Source organism: Ooceraea biroi, chromosome 3 (assembly GCF_003672135.1).
Source record: "Ooceraea biroi isolate clonal line C1 chromosome 3, Obir_v5.4, whole genome shotgun sequence".
Taxonomy (NCBI): Eukaryota; Metazoa; Arthropoda; class Insecta; order Hymenoptera; family Formicidae; genus Ooceraea; species Ooceraea biroi.
Genome location: NC_039508.1, coordinates 12170990 through 12189039, shown reverse-complemented (window position 1 = coordinate 12189039; position 18050 = coordinate 12170990). Strand labels below are relative to the sequence as shown.

At 44.0% G+C, this 18050-nt stretch overlaps 1 protein-coding gene across 3 annotated transcripts in view; it reads right to left on the bottom strand.

Moving 5' to 3' along the window:
* LOC105277043 (lachesin) overlaps positions 1 to 18050 on the bottom strand; it is a 123179-nt gene that overhangs the window by 48906 nt on the left and 56223 nt on the right. For all 3 annotated transcript variants that reach the window (XM_011335176.2, XM_011335177.2, XM_011335178.2), the window contains exon 2: positions 15539 to 15727. In XM_011335176.2, coding sequence (XP_011333478.1) covers positions 15539 to 15590 — 52 coding nt within the window. In that variant the 5' untranslated portion in view covers positions 15591 to 15727. The remainder of the gene's footprint in view (positions 1 to 15538; positions 15728 to 18050) is intronic.

The following is an 18050-nucleotide window of genomic DNA, read 5'->3' as shown; positions in this document are numbered from 1 at the left end:
CGCGAGGCTGCTTCTTACCTCGATTTTCTTCTTTCAGGAACGCGGACGTTTCATAAATGCGGTTCAAATAAAGTGCGAAATCCAGACGCGGAATTTCGACTGCACGTCGTCACTTTTGCTCTTCATATCTTACTTTATTCATCTTAACGATTACCTTTTCGTTGTTTTATCAATTATTATTTGCATACTTGTTTACTGTGTTTTTTTATCCTGAGACGAGGCTTATTTCGTAGTATTAAATTCTTATTCCCTTTCTTTTTCTCTCGTTTTACTCTCGATTTCCTTCGTGTCGCACAGCCGTAGGCGTCGACGAGCTCTCAACATTTGAGATGACATTCCCTGCCTTCCGATATATCGAGTTAGAGAGAGGGATGCGCTTCTTACACTTGTGGCGATATATTCTCTAGCGAAGCGTGACATGTGACATGAAATTCTGCCTTCCGGGTTCGCGTGTGGCTAACACAAGCACGCGTACGTATATGTGTCTAAATTTTCTCTTTCTGTGCCTCTGGATGGCAGATCGATGAATTCTCGCCGATCGGCGGAAACGGGCCGCCTCAATGCTCCAAGGTCCTCCTCGTGAATCGATTCGGGCTGTACGCTTACGTTGCCGCTTTGAATGCAAAGTCGCGAATTTTGCGCAACGGTTACGTGACACAGAGAGCAAAAGAAGGGCTGTTGCGTACCTTTAAAGCGTCGTTCCAAAGGTGGATACCGACGTAACTCTCTGTAATTAATCTATCAGATAAAATTTTCACTCGTCGCTTGTGCACGCATCCGCTTTTTCCATCCGCTTTTGAGAATGATTCAACGAGGCATGATTTTTGATGTGCATAAAAGCCTGGTGAAACGACTCATGAAGAAAGTTCAATTCAGAAAGACGCAAGTTACATTATTTCTCTGAGAGCAGCGTACGTACACCATTCTCTAAATAATCCATATTAAGGGGGGAGCCTGCTTTAGAACGCTGAAAATAAGGTATATTTTACGAATTGTTTTTGGAGAAACTATACAGCGGATCATTATAAAACTTTGGTGCATTTATTAGTACATGTTTAAAGATAAAAAAAATTATTTTTTTATTTGAATATATCGCTTGTAGAGGTCGTCCTGGAGAAATCTTAGTGCAGCCGCGTCGCCGGCATTGCAAATTGGTGAGCATTCTCCTGCCTCCAAATTTCGTCTAAACTGAAAAATTGAAACATGTTCTCGTTATTTATGAATTCCCATCGTCGATGAACCAAAGAGAGAAGAAAAAAGTTGAAAAGTGCCAAAATGGTGGAGCTTAGAACACAAAAGTACGATTTTTAGGCAAAGTTTTTGAACTTTTTCATGCAAAAATAATTGTTTAACTTAATGTTTTTATGAATATTAAAGGTTCATCACGATGGGAATTCATAAATAACGAGAAAATATTTCAATTTTTCAGTTTGGATGAAATTTGGAGGCAGGAGAATGCTCACCAATTTACAATGCCGGCTGCACTAAGATGCCTCCAGGACGACCTTTACAGGCGATATATTCAAATCAAAAAATAATTTTTTTATCTTTAAACATGTACTAATAAATGCATCAAAGTTTTATAATGATCCGCTGTATAGTTTCTCCAAAAAAAATTCGTAAAATTATACCTTATTTTCAACGTTCTAAAGCAGGCTCCCCCCTTAAATGTGTAACTAGCCGCTCGCGTTCTTGAAGAAGATAGAAAAAGGACCGTCGCACATCATTCGCATCAAATCACAGTTCTTCGTCGAATCATCCTTTAATTAGTGAGAGAAAGCCAACACTAACTTCACGTACGTGACAGTCAATCAAAAATAACATTGAATTACCTCCGTCGTGATCGACTGCGGGAACTTTCGATCGTTCCCGATCCAATTTTTTTGCGCGATCGTATCGAGAGAGCGTCGCGGTACAAGTTGGCAAGGGTACATCCCCCACGGGAAACGTCGCGCTGATCCGCGACAGGGAATCGTCCAATATATGAACTTGAATTACGAGGGAGCGCCGGGACCGCTGCCGGATATCTCTTAAATCCCATCGTCCCTTACACGATTGCAGCGTGTTGCGCGAAGCGGTCTCTCCCGCGGGACAAAACGCCACTACTTTTTCGCTAATTTGACACGAAACATCGAGTCGTATCGAGGAACCGAGCTTTCTCTCTCTCTTTTTCTCTCTCTCTCTCTCTCTGATTTTCTCTCTCTTGCTCTCCTCTTGGCTCTCTTCTCTTCTCTCTCTCTGCAGTGTGCAAGCCGGATATCGCGCTGTGGGGATTTCCGGTGAGATGTCTTCCACGAAGACAGCTTGAGAGGTTTAGAGAAGCGAAGAGAGGATAAAGCGCGTGAGAAGCGCGATCAGGCAGGGTTAAGCGACCGTCCCTCGTTCTCGGGTTTTAGGGATAGCCGATAAGTCCGTTCCATCGCCGAAAATATCCGTCTGAAGCATCCGCTTGTCCTTCCCTCTAAAATATCGCACGGCCGAGAAGAATGATACGAGAACGGTCCAATTTACGCGATGGATCTGTAACGTTAATACCGAAATTTGAACAAGTCATTGAGAGAGTACTTTTCTCTTGCGAACGTAATATATGAAACTTTTCCTTCTTGCATTATCTCGCCAGAGATATCAGAGGAAATTCAAACTGTGAAATAGAAAGAGGGTGTAAGAGAAGAGACACGATACGGGAAGATAAGTACATATCTTTTGCGTTACGTAACAAGCGGATAAATCATAAATCCATTATTCATCGATCTGGGAATTCAAATCAGTCCCGCGGAGTAGCGGATGACGAATATGTTACAAGAAATTGTTCCCATCGATTTTCCGCAGGAAACATTTCGACGCGAGCGGGGATACGTTTACTTAGGAAAAAATTCAAAATTGCGCGTGCTTTTTTGGCCTAAAAAGCTATAAAAAATAAGGGTGAAAAGCCGGAGTTGGATCGTTCATTTTTGATCAACGAGTCTTTCTGTAATATAAATTTTTTCCGCGATTGTATTTATTTGTGACAATTTATTTCAGGGAAAACCGATAGCAAGTCTAATTTCACCATGTTATTAAAATAATAATACAAAACAAATTATGTATAACATTTCACCTATCCATTAACTCGTATCTTGAACGCGAGATACCGCAATCGAAAGAACGCTGTGTTTTATCAGCTAGTTTTATGCGTGTGTTCGTACAAAATAGGAAGTGAAGTTCCACACACGTGCGTTATATACGTGGCGCCGGGTTAATACTCGTTACCGAGTTAATATCTGAAACGAAAGAACAAGCATTTAGAAGCCACGTGCTACCATTTTACGAAATGAAGCGAAAGACAAAAGAGTCGCGATGAACGTGGTCGCCCGGAAAATGGGGACAGTGGGAGAATGCAGACAAAACGCGCCATTTTTCACTGTACGAACGATGACGTGACCAAGCGAACGCTATTGCAAAGGTTAAAGCAAACCGCACGCGTTCACGGTTCTTGCGAGAGAGCGGCGGTCCGGAATGTGCCGGAATGAGTATTGTCTTTGCGAGAACTGCGTTCTCGCTGGGACGTAGAAATACCTGAACAGTAATAACAATGGCACATGCAATGTATTTTTTGAAATGTTCTTTTCCACGGAGCTGGATAGCTACGCGCAAGTAAATGAATTTTCCATGGAACAAGAGGCGAATTTCCAGTTTGTCCTCATAATGCTAATAATCTCACACGAGTGTCAAAGATACTTGATAATAAAAATCAAGAAAGGCACATGTGTAATGTACATTTACACATAATACCTTTTAACTGACCGAGTTCTAACGCCAATGCTTTGTAAAAATATACAGGGTGAGGCACCTAAAACAGGCCACCTGAATATCTCGGCTGTTATTGGTGATAGAAAAAACTGTTAAACCAAACTTGCATGGTTTCGAGGGACACATAATTTGTTCTAAATAATTTTTTATTAGGTGGACGCGTAGAGGTCATATGAAGGTCAACTTTGTCTTTTTAAATGGTATATGTTTTTTTACGTACTATCTAGTAGAGCGTTTGGAGATGCGCACATTGATACACGGGTCAAAATCATTCAAGGTCACTGAAGGCTACAATTTCTAAGACTCAGACCTTCTCGGAAAAGAAAAAATTTCTAAGGGTTAGAACTTTTTCATTTCTGAATTTACGGTATTTTCAATAGCAGAGGACTCTAGACAATATAAAAAATAATGATATCATCAACTCAGAACTTCTCGGAAAAGAAAAAATTTCTAAGAGCTAGAACTTTTTCATTTCTGAGTTTACAGTATTTTTAATAGCAGAGAACTCTATGCAATATAAAGTGCATTATTTTCCCTTGCAGTTGGCTTTCAGTGACCTTAAATGATTTTGACCCGTAGATCAATGTGCGCATCTTCAAACGCTCTACTAGATGGTACGTAAAAAAACATATACCATTTAAAAAAACGAAGTTGACCTTCATATGACCTACGCGTCCACCTAATAAAAAATTATTTAGAACAAATTATGTGTCCCTCGAAACCATGCAAGTTTGGTTTAACAGTTTTTTCTATCACCAATAACAGCCGAGATATTCAGGTGGCCTGTTTTAGGTGCCTCACCCTGTATTTAGGACAGCATTGAATAAGGATTGTTTATGTGCGATTTAATTTATTTTCGTGAAGTGTTCAGAGATTCCTCTGATTCGAGAATTTCGTCGATGCGCTCAGTATTGTATTTCACAAAATAAACGAGCCGTTCAGTCGCACGGTCGTGTCGGATAAACAAAGATTAAAAGAACGAATGTGAAGTCTGTTAACCGGAGGCAACCAGCTAAATGCGATACGCTCTCCCTCGTCACCCGGACCCCGAAACCTCCCTCGGGAGCAGTCCGAATAAAGAACTGGCCGTACGAGTAGTCGCTCCTCGCGAGTGAGTGTACCGAAGCGTGTCTCCGTTTCGGTGGCTAAAACTTGGAGATAAGCGTGTCCCGACCGGATACGGCGCGCACCCCGGCGTCGTCCTCGTCGCGAGGGTAACTCTTGGGTAACTCTCGCACCCTCGCAGAGCGGGAGGGCGGGCAGATACGAGGTGGGGAGGGAAGGGAAAAGGAAGGAAGGAGAGCCGGTATAAAGTAACGCGAAACAGCGACGCATTATTCACGGCATGAATTATTGATGAGCGCGGCGTAAAATATGAACGGCGGCGAGGCGTTATCAACGCCGGCGCAGAGCCCGTCCGCTCTTTTGATAGCGCGAGTCGCGTCGAATGCGCGCGCCCGCTCGCGCAACCTCGCGCCCGAACAAATGGCCCGGGCACAGACGACACCGTGCATATTGCGTTACATACGTTACGTCCCTTCTGCCGCGGAATCGCTCTTCAGTTATTCCACGCGAGCCGAGCCGCGTTTCGAAACGCTTGTCGCCCGCTCGTGTTTCCTTTCTCTCTTTCTCTTTTCCTGTTTGTCGACGTCTCTGGGAGTTGCCGCTGCTAAAGTCCATACGCTGTAAATTCGGGAGAAGTACAGGTGCATGCATCGAAGCGTTTAATGATTATTGCGTGAATTTTATAACATTGTTGTTGATGGAGGCCACAAAAATGGCTTGACGTTGAGAGGTAATCTCGCACGCGAAATTCATGCCCATTGCCTCGTGTCAACTTGTACATATGTATATAGGGATGTATATAGGGAGTTTACCATATGATGGTTGAATTGGATATGGCCATTATCGAGTGAACAAACAGGACCCAACTATTTTTGGTAAAATTTCTACGAGTTCGTTGTTTTATTTTTTGATCGGTGGAAGCACGTTTACGCACGGGAGCGGTTGAAATTTCAATGTATTGTATTTGCGGTTGGTTGTTTTCCTTGTTATGGCACCGAGCCCTTTTTGAGAATTCTGCATGACGTTTCCACAACGCGGTCTCATTGATTCCGTCCGGGTTTTCACGAGCGCGGCCACGTATTGGTTTAAAGCGAGATGCCGCGGGATCGCGTGGCTGTCGCGGCGAAATAACTTTTTTCTCCTCTGGTCCGGCTTTAGCACACCTCCGCGGGATATTTTTCCGTGTAACGTAATATTTGTGTATCCACCGTTTTACGCAGCTTCGTTTCGGTTGGCTTCGACGATCCTGATCATGCCGGGAAAAATAAAGCCACCTCGTCGCGTGCCCAGCAGTGACCAGCTTGTTTTTAAAAGTAAAAGTACGTCACAGCGCGCGAGTCAATAAAATGTAGAAATTCGTATGGCGCGCGTGGCAACATTTTTGAGATTGTACCTGTGTAAATCGGCAAAATCAGCGTGCGCAAATAGTTGATTTTAATTTTAAATTCCCATTTTCGTGTACGGTATATTTTTCGTTCGTGGAGTCACCCGTTCGTAGTACAAGGATTTTTCTTGCTCTTGTAATTATAAATATTTAACATCACGAGGCCGAATCACAAATACAAAATTTGCATTTTCGTCCTGGCCACCGCCTACCCTGACTTTAGCAAATTCTCGTGTAACATTATACCTCCTTAAAGTCGCTTGATGAACGCGTTCCCTTTTGCCGGTACTATTTCCCCATAATGGGTGATTGAAGTTCTGCGTTACGTCGAAAGTTTCTCGAACGTCTCAAGTTTTGGCATGCCGGCGGCTCGATACCAACGTCTATAAACCCTTATGATGAGCGAATAAAGATGCATAATTGTTCTACATTAGAAACTCTTAAATGACTATTGAAATTTTAATAAAGCTGCTAAACGCGATATAAATGAGGAGAATTAATAGCAGTGAAGATTTACGTATGATTAAAAATCCTTAGTGTGAGTTTATGTCTTCAAATTGTCTGCTCGGAAGCAGTCGGAGAGAGCATCTTAATTATGCAAAAGCACTTTTCCTAACCGCAGTGAATAACAGTGTAGTGAATAAATAAAAAAGCCGGCGATTGGTCGATTTTAATAAGAGCGATATTTAAGCTCGGACGGAACGGACGTTGTAAGAGAGTGCTTCGTTCGTAACGCGATAAAATTCTCATCAAAGGCGCGATGCCCTCCCGCTATTATTCCGTTATTATTTTCTTGCTGGTCGGGACTGTGTTTCACTTTCTCGAGGGAGGCACTCATTTTCCTCCCGATGAGAGATCCCTTATCCGCCTAAATACAGCGTGGGAGAATCATTTAAGCCTCCGCACGGACCATCGTTTGCGTTCTTGTTTAAGCCGAGATAAAAGGAAACGAATAACGCAGAACTGCATTTATAACGGCGCGTGTAGAATCTGTTCTGTTATTTTAGATTTCGCAGAAACTTAGTTAGCGGAAAATAAAATTCATTCTTTCACGCTAAGTGCCAATATTTTCTCGCGTGAAATCCAGCAAACAATATCTGTTGAATTGTTGACAAATTGACTGCGTTTGAATAAACGACAGATGAAAATAGTGGTATTGTTAAACTCGTTTATCAAACTCGATCGAAAATTGTTAGTAATTACAGAAATCAAATAGCATTGACACAGCTCACTCTCTTTCGAGTTTTGTCCACGAGATTTACGTAAAATACACTCTGCAAATATTCTGTAATATAGAGGTGAGATGATCACAGTCAAACGACAATGGTTGATCTCTCGAAAGCAGGAAGGCGATCAGAATATACAATTTCTTCACAGCAAACGTCGTTCGAGAACGCTTAATCGCAGCGCCGATCCTCGGGCGCGCGATATAATTTCATAATCATAAAACGAGCGATGTGGAAACGGCGTTTCTCCGATCGCACGTGAACGCAATGCCGAGTGTATCTCGCGAGACGGCTTTAAACGCGTTAAGCAGACATACGCGCAGCGCGCGCGGGATATCGCAAGGATCGTCGGTCGGTGGATGCAAGGATATCGCAAAACAGGCAAAAGAAATTCGCGAATCTGGCATTCGCACCCTCCCAACGCCCTCTCAACCCTCCTCCTCCCGGCCACGCAAAGGTTGCATTATGACGGGATGCATAATGCAAGATGGGTACGCCCGACGAGCTGTCTGTGCGTCATACATAGCAATGGCAGACGGACGCGATTCTGAAAAGGATTTTCCAAACGGGATATCCTCGCCACGGACCGCGTATATTTTCCATGACCGAGGTCGAGCGAACAGGTTGCCGCTTTTGTCGTCGATTTTCTGCGCGCCCCCGCGATATCAGCCGGCTACGACGGATCGATGTGGACGAATGGGGAACGTTTCGCGGAGCTCGAGTCATGGATCGCAGAGACTGGCTGGAAAATCAGAGCGAAAGATATATTCTAAAGTGAAAGATATATAAAGCGAGACGGCGTGCTGCGCTAACAGCAGACATTATCTGGAGAAATTCTCTATTAAGGGAAATTTGGAAGCTTTCGTATTATTTTATCTGAGTCTGCTTCTTTCTTGCATTAATTTTCCGTCCATGTCAATCCAGTTTTCGCGGTTAAACAATTTTCATCCTTCATCGTCCGTATCACGCGGACATTGACAGGCAATGATTATTTTAACGAAACAGCGCGCGACGGCGTGAAAGCTTAGAAAATTTCACAATCATCGTGAGAGGAATGCGGGACGAAACACCCACGGTAACTGGAACATAACTCTCATCAGCGCCGGGCTCTTTCACGCGCGTAACTATCTGGGAAACTAAGCTACTAACCGAGTTTTTCGTGATTCTCAGATTTCCATCCCGAACTAATGCGAGTGCACACGTCCGGAGAAATGCCGGTCGCGTTTCTGCGGAGAGCTGCAATCCCGCGCGGTCTTTCTCGCACGGCTTACGTATGAGTGCTCACGCGACCGAGCATGGGTGCACGAGCGTCTCACCCTCTCTGGGCATACACATCCCCACGAATACCCTCGTGCACACGTATGCGCACACAAACGTAATACCGCCCCGTTGTTTACACGCATTCCGTTCTCCATTGATCCTCTTTGCGCGAGACCGGGGGTAGTTCGGTGGTCCCGGTTCTCGTCGCTCCTGGGATTGTTTATAAGACTTCCGGTAGCTGCCGTGCTTTTCAAAGCTCCTGCAGACTTCTGTCCAGATCCCACTCTCTCGTCTTCTCTTTCCCTCACCCTCCATTCTCTCCCTCTCCCTACTTTGGTACCGCATTTGTCCTCCTTTCTACCTTCGTGCGTCTCCCTTAGTTCCAGAAACTATTCTTCTCTCTCGCTCTTTTGTCCTTTCTGTCTCTCTTTTCGTCCTCTCTCCTCCGTCTCTTTCGATCCCCTTTCTACAGCAACCCGATGCCAGACAACAAGGGAGATTGTATGCATTACCTGTCTGTCGCACGCCTGGCCCGTCGCTTCTCGATCTACTTTCGAATCTCGCCACGAGCGACGCGATGCAACCCAGCACCGCGCGCTCTCTCGCAATGCAATACGATCAAATCGAAACTCCCGACCTCCCGTCACTGACCCGGTCCTGGTGTGTGCGCGTGCAACCGTCCGTGGCACTTCCACGGAGAGAAAAGCTCGATGTAAGGTCCAACGCATATCACGGTCCTCTTACACAGTTCGGTTGAAATGAGTGAGCATTGCAGGAACTGTGAATAACGAATCATGTAAATAAAACGATAGTAAAATACCCTTATCATTCCTCTATGTTTTTGCAATTTCTAATTGGTAGTCAATTGCCAGTTAAAATAATAATTTTTATCGCTCGTGGGCTCGTTTAAAATTACTTGGAAAGATCGAAGATCCTCGTGGCGAGCCTAAATGCTTGATTTTAACTTATTAGCGCATTCGGAACACGGGCGAGCAGCCTGTGGTACTTGGCGTTGACAGAAGTTAATGGAATACCGCTGCCAGGTACGGGGGGAAAGTTCTACGAGGTCAAACGTTCGTGTGAACTTGCGCAACATCCTCGTGGTGTATGCACTACGTTGTCACAGTACGGGTAAACTTGTAGCGGATAGTGGGACACAGTCAAATACGGGGCGCAATCAGACATCCCCCTCGTTTAAGTGATAAAGCTAGTGTAAAGCTTATGTGTATGGTTGCACTCTTTGTTTATAAAAAATTCTCTTAATTCTAAATCGGTCTTTTTTTTTGCAGAATTTGATGAAAAGCTTAATTACCTGTAATTATCTTAAAAATTAATTCGAAAATGAAAAATTCCTTCTAACTCGTTAAAATCAATTTATCTGAACTAAATTCTAATTGAACTTAAATATGTAATTCGATTATTAAGCTAACGTATTTAATTCGCAATTAAGTACCAAAAGAGATACTACATTTGCTAATATCAAATGTTTATTAACGAAAGTCGCTTTTAGTCTTGTCTTAAAGCTGTTCTGCGATCCCTCGATCGAAATTTGCACATCAAAAAAGATCAAGATAACCGCACGGAAAATTCTCAGAGCGATATGCGCGAGCGCAGTCCTCCAGGAATATAAACGTCATCTCGAGGATGAGGGATTGCGTGATAGAGCTTCGTCCTTCTTTTTAGGCCGCAGTGTGAGACGCAGGACGTCGATAAGCCGACGATAAAGAAGCTACCTCATATCTCGACACGCATACATCTCGTCCGCTCCCGTGTTTCGTCTTCTGTAAAATTTTAACGTGCGATATCACTATATATGACTCGCCACGCACCACAATGCCTTTTCTGAATGTCCAAAATCTGTATGAAAAACGTACGGTGTAGTGGAATCGAGAATTAGGTCAAGAGTTGAGTTTTCTGTTGTAAATTATAGATTGTTTATTTTATCTTGATCTTTCTGCTTTGATGTTAATTGTAAGCATATTAAGTTTCAAGATAATTATTCAGCTATTTTGATATATTAAAAGGAGGTTATTTTTACATATAAAAATTGTGATAAATATAATTAATGCAACAGGATCGAATGAACTGAATCAGATAATTTATATTAATTTATTCGCTTCACAATTAAGAGCTGCGTTCAATAATGTCGTTCAGTAATACGATATGGCTTTGAGGTAGCAAAACAATTTTCAACTAGACGTTCCTTTTCCTAGAGCACAAGCAGCTCACGTACAAAAAAAAACCGCAGTAATTAAAGGAAGTGGTACGTTTCCATTCTTTGAAATATACGGTCGTAGCTTTTCAAAGGGCTCCGTCGTTTAGAAAGGATTAAATGCGTTAAACCTTACTTTCTTTTGCCATTATATTTCTTCTTTAAAAGCAATAAAACTAGGAACTCCAATCGCCCTAAGAGCACGTACAGAAAATTTGGACGGAAAGTCACCCTTGGAAAATAAATATAGTGCAATTATGGCGTAATGCCTAGAGGCTGTTCGATCCTAATTCGGTTACGTGAAATACCACTTAAAAATCCGATGGGACACTTCTCTCTCACAAAACCGTCAGTATCTACAATTTCATAAGTGCAATTTTGGCAACGCTTTGGTAAAAAAAATTATGTAAATGAAAATAGAAAAAAAGGAAATATATTTTCGTATAAAACAAAGACAACAGTCATATCCGTAGGCAGAATCATCACTTCAGCTTGACGCTCGAGTCGCTTGATCCCAAAACTTACGATGCTTAGACAGTTAACTTACTTGGCCGAGAGGTGCAAACGCTCGGAGGGAAACCGCCACAGATGCAACCGCAAGGTGAGAACTCAAAGTTTCGCGATCAAGAAGAGAGACAAGGACGGAGGGAGAGAAATCAGTTTAACGAACTAACACCTAACGAACGTACCCTTTTCTCGTTTCCTCTCTCTCTCTTTCTTCCCTTTGCTTTTTCTTCGTGTCGTTTTTTTCCTCCTCCAGATCGAAGGCAATGCGCGCGGATATCCTATATCGGAGTGAGACTCAATTGGGTTCTGGACCGCGGTTATCCGTTTATCGCTATATAACCACCGGAGGGTTGGCAAGGCGGATACATCCCCGCGAAAGGAGGCGAGCGATTAATCACGTTTTACTCGACTCCCGAGTCGAACCGACCAATTTGGCCGGAAAGGTCGTTGTTTGCCCGATAAGGGACGCCGGAGGGGGTGGAAAAGCAAAGCCCGGCGGTGTGCCCCGTGGAACAATCGACGAATCTCGCCGGTGATCCGCAGTACAGACAAACAATCTTATCCGGTCACCGACGCGGATAAAACCCGCACCTTCTCTCTCTCTCTCTCTTACTTTCTTGTTGCCTAGACGTTCACCCGCGTCACCGAGTCAAATCTCCATTGAGTCGATCTTATGGATCCTGTGTCGACCCTGGACACATTGGAAGGTGCATTTTTCATGATATATCTCTCTGGAAACGCTCCACTCGCAGCATCTTCTCGCGGTGGATAGGGCACTGGCCTCCTTATAGTGTGAACGTGAGGTGGCATTCTTTGCAACTGCCAAGAATATCGTCTCGCGACATCGCCAATTTGACAATAATTCTCAACAATGTGCTTTACCGTTCTTCAACATCAATGCACGACATGGCCGCACGAAAAAAGGGACGAGTGGCGTTCAGGTTCAACGAAGTACCATAATTCTCGCAAAATTACATAAAAATTATTCAGATCAAATTATCTTATCAAATAGTTCAAGTTTACTTTACTTAATTACTCAAGTGCGATACACTGCGCAAGTGTTTTCCTGAAAATGCAAATTACGAAAAAAATGGTCGTACCGAAGATATCTTCGAGTTGTACAAAATTTTAATTTCGACCTGTCCAAACGCCACGGAATCGTACATCTCTACTCTCACGAAATGAAATCGAACGACACCGCTGAGACACTGTCCGTCTCTCTTCCTCCGTCTCTTCCTTTCTCTCTCTCTCTCTCTCTCTCTTTCTGTCTATATCTGTGTGAAGAGGCCGGAGGCCCGCAAGCGGTAAATTAATTCGAACGACAAGCGCAGTCGGCGCTTCCACTCGCGCCGAATAAACATCAGGGCCAGAAGTTGACCAGACCACCGGGACGACCCATGCCGCAGCACTGGAGGACGCGCCATATCTGGGATCTACGTGCCCATTTCCCGTGGCCCGTATAACGTATTTGGCACCGATCCTCCGCGCTGCATCTGCATCGGACGTCGCCGGCGTTGCACAGGACGGATTACAGGACGTATATCCCGTCGATCGCAAATTGTGCGACCGTACCTCCGAATCGGCCCCATCTTCGCCATACTCTTTTTTTTCTCATTCGCGTACCATTGTACAAATATTGTTGATTCTCGATACATGAACAGCGACACAACGGGAATGTTCATTTTAATATCGACGTAAGAGATACCTCCGTGATTTCGCTCCGATAATGTGGCCCGGAAAAGAATTACGAGACACCCGTGGGGTGCGCGATGTACTGTCGCTTATACTACTTGTACGCTTGATTTACGATTTTTTTAGCTCGCCTCCCGTGCAGAAAATTGTTAGGGCCTAATATGAAAGTAAAGGCCCCTATAAGGAATAAATAGGGATGTCCTAAAAAGGGATGCCCTATCATTGCCACATCGTGGCCCGATTAGATATTATATTTTTTATTATTTCCTTATAAGGTCCCGAAAAAATATTTGTCCCTTATCAGGTCCCGAAAAAATATTTGTTACATACCATTCTAGGGTCATATTAATATTGAGGAAAATTAATCGGGTCCTACTTAGGACCCTATAAATTTTTTTACACGGGCTGATGACTATCGAATCTGGTCTGACAGGTGCATTTTAACATCTGGTGCATCTTCACACCGAGGGTTCTATATTTTTAATGGTTAAATTATTGACCCGTTGTTAATCAGCTTTACTGCACCTGAAGAGCCGCGGTTGTACTAGAGCCAAGTGACGTGGCAAGATTGCGACGATAGATTACCAGAGGATAACCACGTTTGCGAGCTATAATCTAAACAAGCTATCATTAATTTTAGTACGTGTAGCGTACGCTCAGTGCCAATAAACATCAGAGACAACGACCAGGTCCCCAGCGTTCCTGACGCACTTTAGGTCCCGGCAACACATTCGAGATATACCGTGCACGCGTCCGTATAATATACATTTGTATCACGGTATCCGCGCCAGATGTTGCCATCGCGCGGTTCGGACTTCGGGACGAGCGTTCGTTCATTATTTCGCGACTAGCTGATGTTAATTGCGAACGAACTCGGACTTGAATATTTCGTGCCGGCGCGCCGGGCTTTGCTCTTGCGAGCAATTTACGGATTTGCGCTTTTAACTACTTCGCACGATGCGTCAAAGACCGTGGGTAAATTAATGAAACTTCAGAGTGCATTCTGCAGCGACGTTTTTGGGTCGTCTATTTAATATTTATAATTTAGTCGATGACGTTGTCCATGAAAAAATGTTTCTCGATTTTATATGAAGAAAAGATATACATACATATTGTCTACTAAAAGATCATTGTATTTTCTGCAACATAAGTTATGTTAATGTTTGTATTATTATACTTAATTTGTCGATGACGCAATCGGTAGTTAAACAGCATTTATGTGGTGATATCGTTAAGTTTCGTCGTACGTACTTAATTCTTTAAAATAGCTTGACGGACACTGCCAACTAGCAATATCCGTTTAGTTTAGAAACACAATTACGGAAGTAGAAATTATTTGATCATAACATGTAGCCTCACCAATCTGTTGAAAATAACAATTTAATTTTTGTCAGTTATTACCAGATAATTTTTAATAAATATATAAATATAAATACTTATTTTTGAAAAACATGAAAATAAAATAAGCTACCAGCGGAATCTGGTAAATATCTGATAAATGACGATCTCTATTTAAACGTCGTGTACTAAGATAGAATAGGTCGGTGCAATAAATCCTAACGCGATCCGATTGGATGAAATATTTGCAAAAACGCGATCGCTTCCTCTCTATTTACTGCTATCGGATAAACATTCGGGCAAGAATCTGACAGCTCGACGGTGGATGGCGTTGCGCTTCCGGAGCGAAATGGCATACTCGACCTGCACTTTATTTATTTTCCGCCGACCGCGTATACAGCACACACATGCCCTCGATGCATCTGCGTTATTGCTCGTTGTCGGGCACAACAGATTTCGTATTGGACACCTTTCGCAATGTATCGACTTCCGCGTCAATCGCAATAAGCGTAACCGATGTAATGGACCGGGAATGATATATGCGACTGAAGCTTGCTGCTCGAATCGCGCACGATCTCGGTTTACTTAGTTATACACCGAATCTCGGTAACAAATACCCTCGATGTGAGCAGAACGACAGTTCCCGTCCCGTAAGCTTTCACAATCTACCTCGTAACACACAATTTCAAGCGCACGAGAAGCAGTCAGTTCAAGAACTCCATAGGATATCGCCGGAAAAGTTTGCGGTTTCACTGAAAACGCGGATATCAGAATTTTCCAAAATACCCGTCGCGTATTCCGAGCAACATCCGCATCCGTTTCACGGCTCGCGCGCATAATGGCAGCAGTCGAAAATATGAATGACATGTCTCATGCATTTCCCAGGAGATTCTCGATTTCACCGCGTCAGTTTTCCCGAAAACTCCCCGCGAGGAAAGTTCCTCTTTGAAAGGGGTAGAAATGGAAAAGAGAGATAGAGATAGAGAAAGAGAGAGAGAGAGAGAAAGACAGACAGACAGAAAGAGAGAGAGAGAAAGAGAGAAAGGCAAAGTTGAAGTCACTCACCGATTGGCACGTTGACAGCGAAGAGAATGACAAGAGCGCGATGGCAGAGCATTGTGCGCTGCGGTGAGAAAGAGAGGAGCCGAGGGAATCGTCCGTCGTCGAATGGCGGCCAGGCTGCTCCCTTTATCTACTTAACCCCGTCATCTCCTGCGCGTACCTCCGTTTCCGGTGCTCTGACGCATAGCATGCCTGAAACAATCGCGGTACGGCGCGATCATTTACTTGATCGGACTGCGTGATTGTTTGGGGTTGGGACGAGGCGGCGATGGAGAGGGCCTGCCGCTTTATCGTCCGTTTCCAGCTAGCGAACTTTCGGGCTCGTCGGCGCGTTTCAGCTTTGCATCTCGAGAGATCGACTAACGGCGTCGCGCGTTCTCCGGTCGAGCGTATCGTTTCGCTCGGTGACGTTCATCGATCGCGTCTCGGCCAACTTTGCTAAGAGCGCATCGCCGTTAATTTCGCTACCTTGTCCTCCCTCTCATCTTCATCGTACGGTCTCTCCCTTCACCCCCGCTTTCACGAATGGGAATCTACTTTGACATTTCGGACGCTGTATTTACGGTCGTTGCGCAATTGCTGTCGCACAATTGCGTCCTCGTTCCTTCTAGAAATAACGGAACGTTCGTATGGTTCTAGTAATGCACGATCGATCGTACTTTTCCGCACTTTTTAAAGGCAATAATGCCGCGTGTAGAAAGGTATTGTATTATTAATTCGAAGTGAACAGGTTTGGACGTATTTTGGTCGTATCGGGAGAACGCACCATTGTAGAAACTCCTATCTTTGGTGAACGTTAATATACTTTTATGTTAAATGAAGTTTAGATAATAATATCTCTGGGCACCACCGGAAACTATGTTATTACGGTGCTATTTATGGTGCCGCATTTACAAAGTAATAAACGTCGCGATAAATTTAATTACAACGCTGTTACAATTTTGACGAGCGCGCTGTCAGTTAAAATAAGTTATTTCCGCGGATTTATAAATTATCACGGGCATGCCGACAGAATTTACGCGGGACGAAAACGGGTGGAATGCAAATAGCGCGTTTGTCACGTTTATGTAAGTATGCGTCACGTATATATTCGGCGATAAATTGCTCCTAAATGCATTTCCGCTTTAGACGATTTCTGTCGCTGTGGGAGAAATTAATCACGCGTGTCCACCGTCCATTATTTCATGACTTACCGCGTACCACAGAGGATATACCGACGTCACGGCCTGTAAAGTGGCCGATTTTATAAATCCCGCGATACGTGCCATAAGTTCCGCGTAATACGCACGATACGGCTCGCGATTCACGATTCACTTCCGTTTATTATGCACGCGGCCGTTAAGCGGCGATAAAACCGCCAGTAATGTTATGCAGTTCCGGCTGAAAATCCGCTCTTCGATCGCTATAAAATAATCAGAGGGCTATCAGGCACCGGCCAGACCTATTGTGTCGATCGTCTCGCAATCATATATTAATAACTTCTGACGGGTAATTAAAATTGCAATTAAATACGAGTACTGCAAGCAACGTCTCGGCGTCCTCGATTTATGAATACGAATGGAACTTTAATGACGAAAATACGACTGCGATTTTAATAAATGGACCGTGCATGATATAATCTTCCGATACATATTTTTTAACAAATCAAATCACTTGATATCAAGCAGTGCACGCATGTGGAACACCATATGACGCATCGTATAATTGTAAAAGTGTAACAAACTTGTTTTTACATTTTAGCATGAAAATTAATGGTTGTTTCTTCATCAACGGGTATTATACCTCGTAATGTATATTTCCTTGCGCGTTTCACAAGTATCTATAATACATACGCGGATATTGGGCAGCGCTTAATCGGCCGCGCATTAATCAAACTAAAACATCCGAGTGCGCCGTGCCATCGGCGGGTTCGTTTGTTTCCGTTTCATCAGCGCGCGAAGAATAATACGTTAACAATGAACAGGCGCGCGATTCAATCATCGTCCACTCGCGCGTTTCCAGCAAACAGGATCCGGCGAAAGGGACGCCGGCGACATGTCGAGACGACCTAAAATGCGAAACACGAAGCTCGCGGATGCCGCAGTTCGTTATCGGCGACGCGAAGCCAATCCGTAGCAGCGTCGACAATGGCGACCGCAGCGCGACGAGCATCCCCTCGCTCTCTTGCATACAAGCGGACGTGCAAAAAGTGGCCAATGGGGTTAACGCTAATTTGCATTCGCGCGTATATACGACATACGCGCGTTATCTCCCGACGGTCCCGGTCCGCAACCTGCCTCGTTCGCGACCAGCAAAACAGGATGGTAATACGTGGCCGCTTCCGCGGGCCGTCGATGGCGAAACGTACGATGTCGTTCTGGTTTTGCGGCTCCCGCCGACAAACCGGCCGAGTTTTCTCTCGCGGAAAATTTTCTCAGAGGAAAATCCGTGAAAATGCGAATCGTGCTGATTAAATGTTTGTTTTGATTGTATTAGCGGATGCGATCGTGCCATCAATTTTGCCGTCTGCCGTACC